Here is a 10,857-nt window from a genome sequence, read left to right as displayed (position 1 = left end):
CATCACATTTTAGGAAGGAGACTGATAGGCAAGAGAACATCCAGAAGAGGTGAAGGGCCTCAAGATCATGTCTTCTGAACTGAAGGAATAGGAGTGTTTTTTAGCCTGGAGAAGAGAAGACTCAGGGGAGACATGAGAACCACCTTCAAGGACTCTCATATGGAAGGAAGATTCCATTTGTTCTGTTTAGTCCTAGAGGGTAGAAGGAGGAGCAATGGGGAGAAGTATAAAGAGGTAAATTGAGGCTCAAAGAAAACTTCCCAAGAATTAGAGCTAAAGGGGAATGGATTGCCTTAGGAGAAAGTGGCCTCCCCTCACTGGTAGTCTTCAAGCAAGGGCTAGAGGTCCTTTCATTGGCTCTAGGAATTCTTTTTGGAGTATGGGTTAGACTAGATGGCCACGAAGGTCCCTTCCTCCACTGAAATTCTGTGATTCTGTAAATAGTCCTCAGATGTTAGCAAGCCTGTAACTTCAAAAGGCTCTGAGAGAACAGAACCAGGAACACATAAGTTTTCAAGAAGAAGAGGAAGAGGAGGAGGAAGAGGAGAAGAAGGATAATTCTATAGAATCGCGTATTTGCTAGAGCAGATAGGATAGAGGAGTTTCCTAGGTTAAGGAAAGCATAAACTTTACCGGCTTCAAAATTGTTCCCACAAGTAGCCTTGACCTTGCGTCACCCCTGGGAGGCAGCATTGTGGGGGCCCTCGGACTGGAAGCATATCCATTTGAGGAAGGCAATTCGGGTCAGACTCACGTGGCATGGAGGAGTCCCAGGGCATCCTGGTGGTTCATGTGCGTCCATTGCTTCAGAAGGGCATAGATGTCAGGCAGGCAAGCCCACTCCCAGCTAGGGGCACTGGCGAGCACCAGGGGCAGAGAGCTCACCTCCGAGTGGCAGTAGTAGCGCTTCTCCCACACCCTCTTCCGGTCAGCATCTGTGAGCCTGTGGTAGGTAGGGCAGGGCACCAAGAATGAGTCCCCTAGAGGAATGGAGATCTATCCAAGAACTTTTGCTCTTATTAACATGATTTCAAGACATGTTGACTTTTAATATTATTCCCATTCCAACTCAGGGAAATCTGAGACTTGGGTACCAAGATCCAAGCAACAAGACATAGCCAAAGGAACCAACAGCCAGCTTCCTCCTGCGGGAGCCTTCCCTGAAAAGCATCCCTTCTCATTAAGAAATATCTAGTATCATTCCTCATGTAGCCACCAGAGGGCAGCAGCCGTGTGTGTGTGTGTGTGTGTGTGTGTGTGTGTGTGTGTCTGTGTGTCTCTGTGTGTGTCTGTGTGTGTCTGTGTGTCTGTGTGTGTGTGTGTCTGAGTGTGTCTGCATATGGGTGTACAAGGCTATTAAAAGAATGGGCCTCTTCCTGAGCCATCTCTCCCTCTCTCTGGATGGGCTGACATCAGGTGTCTAATGGGGGAAGTGAAAACTGCCTGAGCTAATGAAATGAGGAATCAGCCGCTTCAGGGCTGAGGGAGAGGGGAATCAAGCGAGGGCCTACAGTCACCCTCTGTTCAGGCTGGACTGCAAGGCTAGGCAGACCAGGCTAGAGCAGACATTCCCCCAATGCCGGCAGGAAAGAAGCATCTTTCTGGGAGGGAGATAAAAGATTGGCAGAGTCCAGATCCCATCAGTTCGTACAACTCAGTCTCTTCCCCTCTTCAAGCCCCATCCCACCCTATGGTAAGAAAAGATGCCCCGCGGCCGAAACCAGCCTCAATTCTTCTGCTCTCCACAAAATCCTTTAATGCAAGAATGGCAATGTTTCTGTGTGTTTGACCGAGAAGGGAGGAGAGAGAGAGAAAAACAGTCATTCTGAGTGCAGAGCAAGGGGAGGTGGTAAGGTGGCGCCCAAGATGGGAGTCCATCTTGGAGAGTCTCCTGATTTACTAGGTTCCCTGAGGAAAGTAAACCCATTCTGAAAGAACTCTGGGCCAATGACCAAGAGAGGGGATGGAGAGTCTTTGCATCTAACTTTCTACCCCAGCCTTCTCTGCTCTTTGTAGAACTGTGTTGTTGTTGTCATTATTTAGTCATCTCAGTCATGCCCTACTCTTCCACGACCCCATCTGGGGTTCTCTTGGCAAAGATACTAGAGTGGTTCGCCATTTCCTTCTCCGGCTCATTGTACAGATGGGGAAACTGAGGCAAAGAAGGTGAAGTGATTTGCCCAGGGTCACAGAGCTAGTAAGTATCTGAGGCTAGATTTGAACTCAGGAAGACAAATCTTTCTGGCTCCAGGCCCACTGCTCTATCCACAGCACCACTCAGCTGCCCTCTTAGGGCTGTACTCAGAGACAAAGTCTGGGGAACCTGTTTTCTAGTTGAAGCCCTCTCTCTCACTCAAAGTAATCCCTGCCTAACCCCTACCCACTAAATTCAATTCAACAGCGGTTTAAGGCACTCCCTCAATTCTTTTGGACATACATAAACAGGAGGGCTAGAACCTCTAGCTGGAGTGGGATGTGGGAAAAGGCTGGGGGTGATAAAGTGGACAGGGCTCAGTGCCTGGCTGGGCAGTGGCAGGCGGGGTCAGATGTCAGGGGCCTCACCAGTATAACGACTCCTTCTGCATGATGCCCTTGAGCCTTTGCTGATCTTCCCCTCCGAGGCTTCTAAACTCGTATTGAGGGCTGAATTCTGCTCCAGGAGGGCTGGTGAACTTAATGTCGAAGTCTGAGGTGGGGAAGTCAATCTGGAGGATTGGGGTGAGGGAGGGCAGGTAAGGGAACAGAGAGATAGATAGTAACCAAGATGAGTGTGAATGAGGGGGCAGTGATTCATCTAGGTCTGGGAATTCTGACTTCTCACTCTCCTCCTGCCATCTTACCTGGCTTCCTTCAAGTCCCAGCTAAGATTATACCTTCTACATGAAGCCTTTCCCAATCCCCCTTAATTCTACTGCCTTCCCCCATTGATCGTCTCCAATTTAGCCTGTATAGAGCTTGTCTCTGCATAAATGATTGCATGTTGTCTCTCCCATTACATTGTGAGCTCTTTGAGAACAGGGACAGTCTTTTATCTTTCTTTATATCCCCAATGATTAGCACAGTCCCTGACAAACAGGAGGTGCTTAACCAATATTTACTGTCCCAGGGCCAGTAGATAATCAATATTTGATGATGAATAGCAGAATCAATTTATGCTTCAGGGTATAAAGGAGAAGGAAGATAGGAGCCCACCCAACCAGGTCTTGGGAACTGTGCATGGTCCTTCTCCTACCCCCAAAGAATACCTTAATCCAACTAAATCAGCTGAGTGCACAGAATGAGAGTGGGAAGACAGAGAATGTCCTACATTGCTCCTCAGGGGTGGAATCTGGGTTTAGGGCAGCTCTTGGAGTCAATCAGCCAGTCCATCAACAAGCATTTATTAAGTGCTTACTCTGCGTCAGGGACTGCATTAAGTGCTGGCAATACCAAAAAAGGCAAAAACATCTTCCCTGCCCTCCAGGAGTGTATGTTGTAACAGGAGAAATAATTGGAAATAACTACAGATGTACACAATATATACAGTGTAAATTCAAGGTGATTTATGAGGGAAGGCCCTGGTGGCTGTGGGGAGGGAGCTGGTGGGAAAGACTCATTACAAAGAACCCTGAGGGACTGAGTAGAAATCAAATTGTCTCTAGGGAGTCTCAGACACCAGCTTCCAAGGGCCTTAGAATCAAAACGGACCTCCAAGAGGATAGGACTGACCCTAACTGCTTCCTCTCATCCCCAACAACCTTTCTCTGGCTACTGTCATCACAATGCCACCCACTGCCCTGCCCCACCCCCCACCTCCATCCCCACTATTCTGCTAGGGATCCCCATATAAAGCAGGATCCCCAGTATGAGAGCTGCCTCTGGAAGATCCAGGATGAATGGAGGGGGTGAGAACTGGGGACCAAGGCTCACCTGAAGGATGACACTGTCAGGTTGGTGGAAGTTAGGTGCAGTCCAGCGGGCACTGGGATTGTCTTGAGTCGCTGGCCACAAACCCAGAAGCTTCCGGCCACAGGTCAGCACTCTAAGTAGAAGCAATAGTGATGAGGTGAGCCCATGAAAGAGACTGGGCCAAGCAAACCCAAGTATCATATAGACCCTACTCATCATCTGCTTTCTACCACCTATGAACCCCTATCATCCCACTGAGGCACTTCTCTGCTCTCCAACAAATCATGGACTTTTCTTTCATCATTCCCAAAAATATCTCCCCAATGAAGTCTTAGACTAAATTCACCTAGGTCTGAGTGCCCTAATGGTTCCAGCATCAGTGGTCCCTTCTTTTTCCCTCAAAATACATATGTCTTTACTCTGCCCAGATGCTACTGTTAGTATCCCAGGGGTGTGTTAGGAGTGTGTGTCAGGAGGACCTGATTTCAAATTCGGTCTCAGATCTGACACTTACTAGCTATGTGACCCTGGGCAAGTCACTTAACCCCATTGCCTAGCCCCCCCCAAAAAAAAAAGAAAAAGAAAAGAAAAAGAAAAGAGAACGTGAGGTGAGCTTAAAGTGTCAAATAACTCCATAACTAGGTCCATCTCCAAAAATCCCAAGGCTAGGCAGCCTCAATTCTATTGCCTCTGACCTAGTGGGGTATACGTACTGTCTAAAGTTGAAGAGAGGGGTGGTGACCCAGCCCAAGGCTTCAGGGACCCGTCGTTGCTTATTGGCCTCAGAAGAACTGCCAGGTGGTGGGATGGGCACGGCATAGAGAGTGGCGCTCAGCAACGTCTCCCGGGGCAGCTGGTAGATCTGAACAGGGAAGCAGATCCTAAAGAGAAGGAAAATCCAACTCAAGGGGTGATGCTGTGTGCAGAATTTATTTTCCTCCATAAAGCATCCAAAGAAGTATTTTAGAAACTTTCAGTTTGTTCCTATTCTTTAAGGGTGGAGATGGGAGCTCTGGGAGAAGCCATTCTCTAAAATTGGCAGAATCCCCAAAACATTAGACAAAATGCAGAATTTTCCCAGAACCAAAGAGTAGTCCCTCTGTGAAGTCCAAAACAATGGCTAAGGTGGTGGTGAGGGGCAGAATCCCACCAACTTTTAGAATGCCAGCTATGAACCAACAAGGCTTCAACAATCTGGTCCACATCAGGACTTAGGATGGACACACATCCTACTTAGTAGGATTCCCACCCTCTTTCAGGATTCCTCAGTAATGTCACCAAGAACCCCAATCAAGCAGGACCACATGCTCTTTTTCCATCTCAGATCCCTTCCTTATTCCCCACCACTAATAACTTGTCCTCAGATGCCCCCAACTCTTCTTTCTAGCCACATCTTCCTAAATTCTGAAAGCCAAAGAGCCCCCTTAAGGTCCTAGGGTGCTTCCCAAGCCCCACCCAGGGGATGGAAACAAGACAGACATCCAGATTTCTGTGTGTATCCCATCCCCCAGATCCAGATCCATCAGTTGTACCTCCCCCACCCACCCACCCCACCCCCAGCTCAATATGAGGAAAGGGATGGGGAGAACCTACTTTACCTTCCAAGTCTGTCTCTGGGCCAAAGTCCACACTGTCACACCCTCCCGGCCTGGGGCCAGGCTGATTCATAGCCAGAGGGCACTGGCAGGATTACCCTTTAGCTAACAGTCCCATAACAAATGGCCTTTCCCCAACGCAAGCACCACAGGGAAGCCCCACTCCCCTATCTCCTCCAGGGAGACCCCCATGTGGACCAGCGAACTGCTCCCTCCAGGGACTGTGACAACACTACTCTGTCCCAGCTTCCTTTACCCTAGGAGGCCTGTACAACTATAATTAGTCCCCTCTGCACCAGCCAGGGAACATGCCAGCCTGGGGCTTGGCTGGGAGCAGCAACGGCTAGGCTGCTGGGACTATTTTGAGAGTTGCTTGATCCCCCATTTTGGTAACAGGAGACAGGGTCAGGTGGCCCAGCATCAAAGGAAATCAAAGGCTGGTTTTACTCTTCTCCCCCAACTGGCTCTCCAATCAGGGGCCAGTTCCTGGGCCTTCTTCCGGCTTAATAAAGAAGGGAGAAGGGAGAAGGGAAAGGCATCTCAAGCCGAGGTCATGCACTGTGACCTGCCACCTGACCCTTCTTTTGCTCAGTCCTTAAATACTTCTCCACTACTCTCTTTTTCACCCACCAAGTACCAGTATCAGGTGAACCTGCAGCTTCCACCGGGAGGTGGAGTTGGGAATCTGAAGGATAACCACTAGAATTGATATAGCCTACCTCATGCCTACCTAGTCCTGCCTACTATATTTTATTCTTTCCAAGAAGTTTTCTCTGATAATAACCCACTCATATCATTCTGGAAACACCTGGCTACTTCAAAATATCTCTGTTATTGGTTCTATTTATTTGTTTCCTGAAAGGTAAGGGTTGAGTTCTTTCATCTAAACCCCCAAGTACCTAACCCAGGCTCCAACCTGTATATTAGCTTAATTAAATTGACTGTATATTAGCTTAATTAAATTGACTTCAACGGAAGGGGGCAGGCAGCAAACTAGAGAAAATTTTCCTAACTATGGTTCCCTTGCAGTTGGGTAGAGCAGAGAACAGATATCTCACCAAAACAGAAAATAACCAGAAGCCACAGATTCAAGGAACAAATCTTCTCTGCTAAGCTGCCTACCTGTCTCGGAGTTGTGAGGAAAGCACTTTGTAAACCTTGAAGAACTTATATAAACAGGCACTATTACCACTAGTAAGGATTTAAAAAAAAGCTTATTGCCAGAAATAATAAATATAATAAAATAATTAATAATTTAAAATAATTAATAATAAAATAATTAATATGCACAGCTCTTGGAGCCAATCAGCCAGTCCATCCACAAGCATTTATTAAGTGCTTACTCTGTGTCAGACACTGCATTAAGTGCTGGGAATACCAAAAAAGGCAAAAACATCTTCCCTGCCCTCCAGGAATGTATGTTGTAACAGGAGAAACATAATAATAAATAAATAAACAAATAAACAAACAAATAAATAAACAGAGTGATAGAATAATGATTAAATAATAATTAATATAACAATTAAGAAAATAAATAAGAAAATAATAAGAATAATTTAAAAATAATAAATCTACTTTGCACAATTCTGTTTCAAAGTGATGTCACAGATGTGCTCTCACAACCACTGGTAAGGTAGAAGGGCAAATATTAGCCTTATATTACAGATTGAGGAAGCTGAGGCTTGGAAAGTTTTAATGAATTGCCTCACAGTAACAACTAGTCAAGTAGCAGAACATGGACTTGAACCCAGGTCTTCTGCATGTGGTCTTACTAGTAAAAAGCTCTGGACCTGTACAGTCAAGAAGACCTGAAATCAAGCTCTCCCTCTCTCTCTCTCTCTCTCTCTCTCTCTCTGACACTATATAAAACCATGGGCAAGTCATTTTACCTTTCTCAGCCTCAGCTTCCTCATCTGTAAAATGGGCATAATACTACACAGGGGACTGGCCTCATGGAGTTATGAGGATCAAATGAGATAATCTATGCAAAGTGCTTTGCCAAGCTTCAAGAGCTAGGGAAACGTCAGCTGCTATTATTGTCATTATTGTACTACACTGATGAATTCTTAAGATGAGATCTTTGAATATTTTTTTTAATATTTTGATAACAGATTTCAATATAATTGGCTTCCTTTTAAATCCTATGTATTTTGTGCATTTACAAACTAGACTGTTAAAGGAGTCCATGACAGAGAAAAGGTTAAGAACCCCTAAACTATCTGGATAAAACCCGCATTTCTCAACAATGCCCCTATCTTTTACCAGCTTATTGATCTTCCTATAAACCACACTGATTTTGCCACCAGCAAGAGTGTTCAGAGGGATGCCCATCTATACTCCTCCTTTAGGAATATAAGCAAGCTGAAAGGGCGAGGTTCCAGCAGAGAACAGTCCAGCATTAGCCCAATGGCCCAAGTGCTGTAGTTTTTAAGGAGGTATCAGATGGGCCCCAAATACCTCCCTCAGTTGATTGACACAATGGACATTGTCTGCCTCAAACTCTGAGCAGGTCATGTGAGCCGGGGGACTGGGGAGGTAGAGGGTGGCTTACTGTTGATCCCAAACGATGAGGTGGAAGAGGTACTTGTAGAAGTGAGCCTTTCGGGTCTGTAGGGGACTACAGAGCTCCTTGCCACCATGGCTGAGGGAGCAGGAGAGGTAGAAGTCTTCATAGCTACACAAGGACACAGAGAACAGATGAGGGTACCATGCTTCCCTACCCAAACCACCAACCTCACTTAGTTCCCCACCACCACCTTCTTTCACCCTGATTCTAGTCTAAAAGCTTCATGTGGGAATGAATAAATGAACAAGGCCTCCAGGCCTACCTGGTATTCCAGTAAGCACTTTCTCTAGTTAAACTCCTTTCAAATGCTACAGGGGAAAGCCTGAAAACTCCAAAATGGGGTGGAGGAGGGCAAGGAAACAGGGAGAGAAAATCAGAAAGCCTCTTTCGGAAGGCTGCTCTGGGAGAATCGACCTCCAACCTTTTATTTCTCCTCAGCTCCAAGTGGGAGCTCAGGGCCCCCAGAGCTGCCTTTTTTCACTCAGGCCCAGCAAGCAAGGGATCTCTTCAATCTTGCTTCCTAGTCCTCAGTTTCTAAGTCTGCTCTTTCTCTATTCCCCCAAACTAACCAGGCATGTCCTGTCTGTGTATGGGGGAGGGGGAGAGAGGAAGAGCGACGTATGCCTCCATGAATGCCAACACATGGGGGTCCCTGTGGCTCATGACAGGTGCCTAGTGACAGGAGAGGTCAGAGAAGGCCCCGATTTCCCAGGCTGCCTTCTTTGTTCCCAGCCAATCGCCCAGAGGAATACATTAAGTATGGAACAAAGGGAAGGGCTAGGGGTGGGGATGAAGGGGAGGGAAGGGGCGGGGAGGAGTCCACTGACTACTACACAGCCCAGTACAACTCCCTCGTATCTCCTCTGGTCCCCCACTCACCCACCCTGGCTCCAGAAGAGGAACGGAGGATTACCAACTGCATAGCCCCCTCCTCCCACCCCGACAGGCCTAGAGACCCCAGACAAAGGGTCATCTCCTACCTCCCCTCCCCCCTCCCCATTGTGTCTCTGCTGGGAAGTGTAGCCATCGACCAGGGGCATGCACTCTATCGGGGAACCGGCCATCTGTCACAGTCTCTCCCTCAGGCCCAGAACTGGGAGGGGGCTGGGATGCCTGCACAGACTAGAGAAAGGAGATGGCCGAGTCTGGACTCTGAGACTCCTTTTCCTAATTCTATGGCACCAGTTCTACTGTGGCCATCGTCTTCCTTTTCCCTTGGGAGTTCCCACCCCACTCCAGGTGCCCTCTAGGGTCCAAAATTTCTCCATAATTACCAACAATTCACATGCATTTGGCATTTGGTGATTTACAGAACACTCTCCCCAGCACTAAATTTGGAGTCAAGGGCTTATGTCAGAATCCCACCTCGTCCACTTTGTGACATTGAGCAAACTACATATGTCAAGAGACTGTGCTCTAGCATAATCTCTGAATCTGTTTCCTCCTGTGTAAAATGAGGTGATGAGACTAGATGATCCCTGTAGTCTTTCCAAGGTTAAACTCAGAATCCTACGAGATAGAACACTACACCTTATCCTCATTTTGCAGAAAAGGAAATGGGAAGCCAAAGAGGGTTACGTGACTTGCCCAGGGTCACACAGCTACTCAGTATCTGAGAGACAGGATTCAGACTGGGAGCCCCTGACTCCAGGCGCAGGGCTCTCTTTCCACTACCCCATGCAGTCTATGGGAGATCTTTTAGTCCAGCAATAAGGTGGGCACCTTCAAGCAGGGGAAGCTGAGAAGAGATGGAAAAGTGATTCTGTCAACTCCTTTTCTATTCAAAACCAGTCCAACCAACATTCATAGGACCTAAGAACTAAGGCTAAAAGAGACCTTGGAGGCTGGCCACTCCAACTATCCTGTAAAAACAAATGAGGAAAACTGAGGTCTAGAATGGGTAAGTGACTTGTCCAAGGTCATACAAGTAGGAAGCATTAGAGATTGGATTTAAGTTAAGGTCCTCTAATCCCAGACCCACTGTTCTTTTCACCATACTACACTGCCTTCTCATTAAGGTTGCCCAGCCCTGATGCTCACCTGGTAGCCCAGGTGATAGGAATTCTGTGAGTGGCATAAACTGTGAAGGCCAGGGGCCCAGAAAGGAGGCAAGCCTCCTGGATCAGCTCATGCTTCTGGTTCCCAGACACTACTGTCTGAAAGTCAGCATTGAAAGTATTGCAATAGAGTTCCACCAGGTCCAAGATGGCAGCCGTCAATGCCTCCACTACCTTCTCTGTGAAAGGGGGAGAAAAGAAATGAGTCCCGACCCACCCCTCTCCACACACATACCTCAATGACCTCATTACCATGATGTGAGTCAGGATATAATGATCTAGGAAACCCACAGAGGAATGGAGTATTGGTTGGTTTTGTGCATGTATAAGTGGGCCTAATTCTCTGCAGGGAGGAGGGGAGAGGTAGTAAATTCTTCTTGAATCCTGCCTAAAGCTCAACAGTAGAATCCTGGAGAGGAATGCCAAAATGGAAATTTGGGGGTGGGGTGGGGATGAGGGTGTTATAAGCCAAGCAAAGCTGCCCAGGAAATAACCATCATCTCCAAAGTGTGAGTTTTCCCATCTGGAACCCAGGCAATAACTACTCAGCCTCACCATCCTCTACCCCACCCTATCAATACCTCCCAGGAACACCACAAGGAATAATGAGTAAAAATTATGAGGAAAGAGTTTGTAGAGAAAAATGTGCTGACCAGCTGTGCTCAGACTTCATACTGGAAAAATACGTATACCCCAGCATGGCTACACACACACACACACACACACACACACACACACACACACACACACA

At 47.2% G+C, this 10,857-nt stretch overlaps 1 protein-coding gene across 5 annotated transcripts in view; it reads right to left on the bottom strand.

The window, feature by feature from the left end:
* PIK3C2B (phosphatidylinositol-4-phosphate 3-kinase catalytic subunit type 2 beta) overlaps nucleotides 1-10,857 on the bottom strand; it is a 79,052-nt gene that overhangs the window by 26,182 nt on the left and 42,013 nt on the right. For all 5 annotated transcript variants that reach the window (XM_027870874.1, XM_027870873.1, XM_027870871.1 and 2 more), the window contains 6 exons: nucleotides 10,090-10,285; nucleotides 8,035-8,157; nucleotides 4,602-4,769; nucleotides 3,910-4,021; nucleotides 2,563-2,705; nucleotides 755-943 (listed from right to left, as the gene is read on the bottom strand). In XM_027870874.1, coding sequence (XP_027726675.1) covers nucleotides 755-943; nucleotides 2,563-2,705; nucleotides 3,910-4,021; nucleotides 4,602-4,769; nucleotides 8,035-8,157; nucleotides 10,090-10,285 — 931 coding nt within the window. The remainder of the gene's footprint in view (nucleotides 1-754; nucleotides 944-2,562; nucleotides 2,706-3,909; nucleotides 4,022-4,601; nucleotides 4,770-8,034; nucleotides 8,158-10,089; nucleotides 10,286-10,857) is intronic.

The sequence above is a fragment of the Vombatus ursinus genome, unplaced genomic scaffold, assembly GCF_900497805.2.
Source record: "Vombatus ursinus unplaced genomic scaffold, bare-nosed wombat genome assembly UNPS02014798.1, whole genome shotgun sequence".
In the NCBI taxonomy this organism is placed as follows: domain Eukaryota; kingdom Metazoa; phylum Chordata; class Mammalia; order Diprotodontia; family Vombatidae; genus Vombatus; species Vombatus ursinus.
Note: the sequence above shows the minus strand (reverse complement) of the source record. Positions and strands in the feature narration are given on the sequence as shown.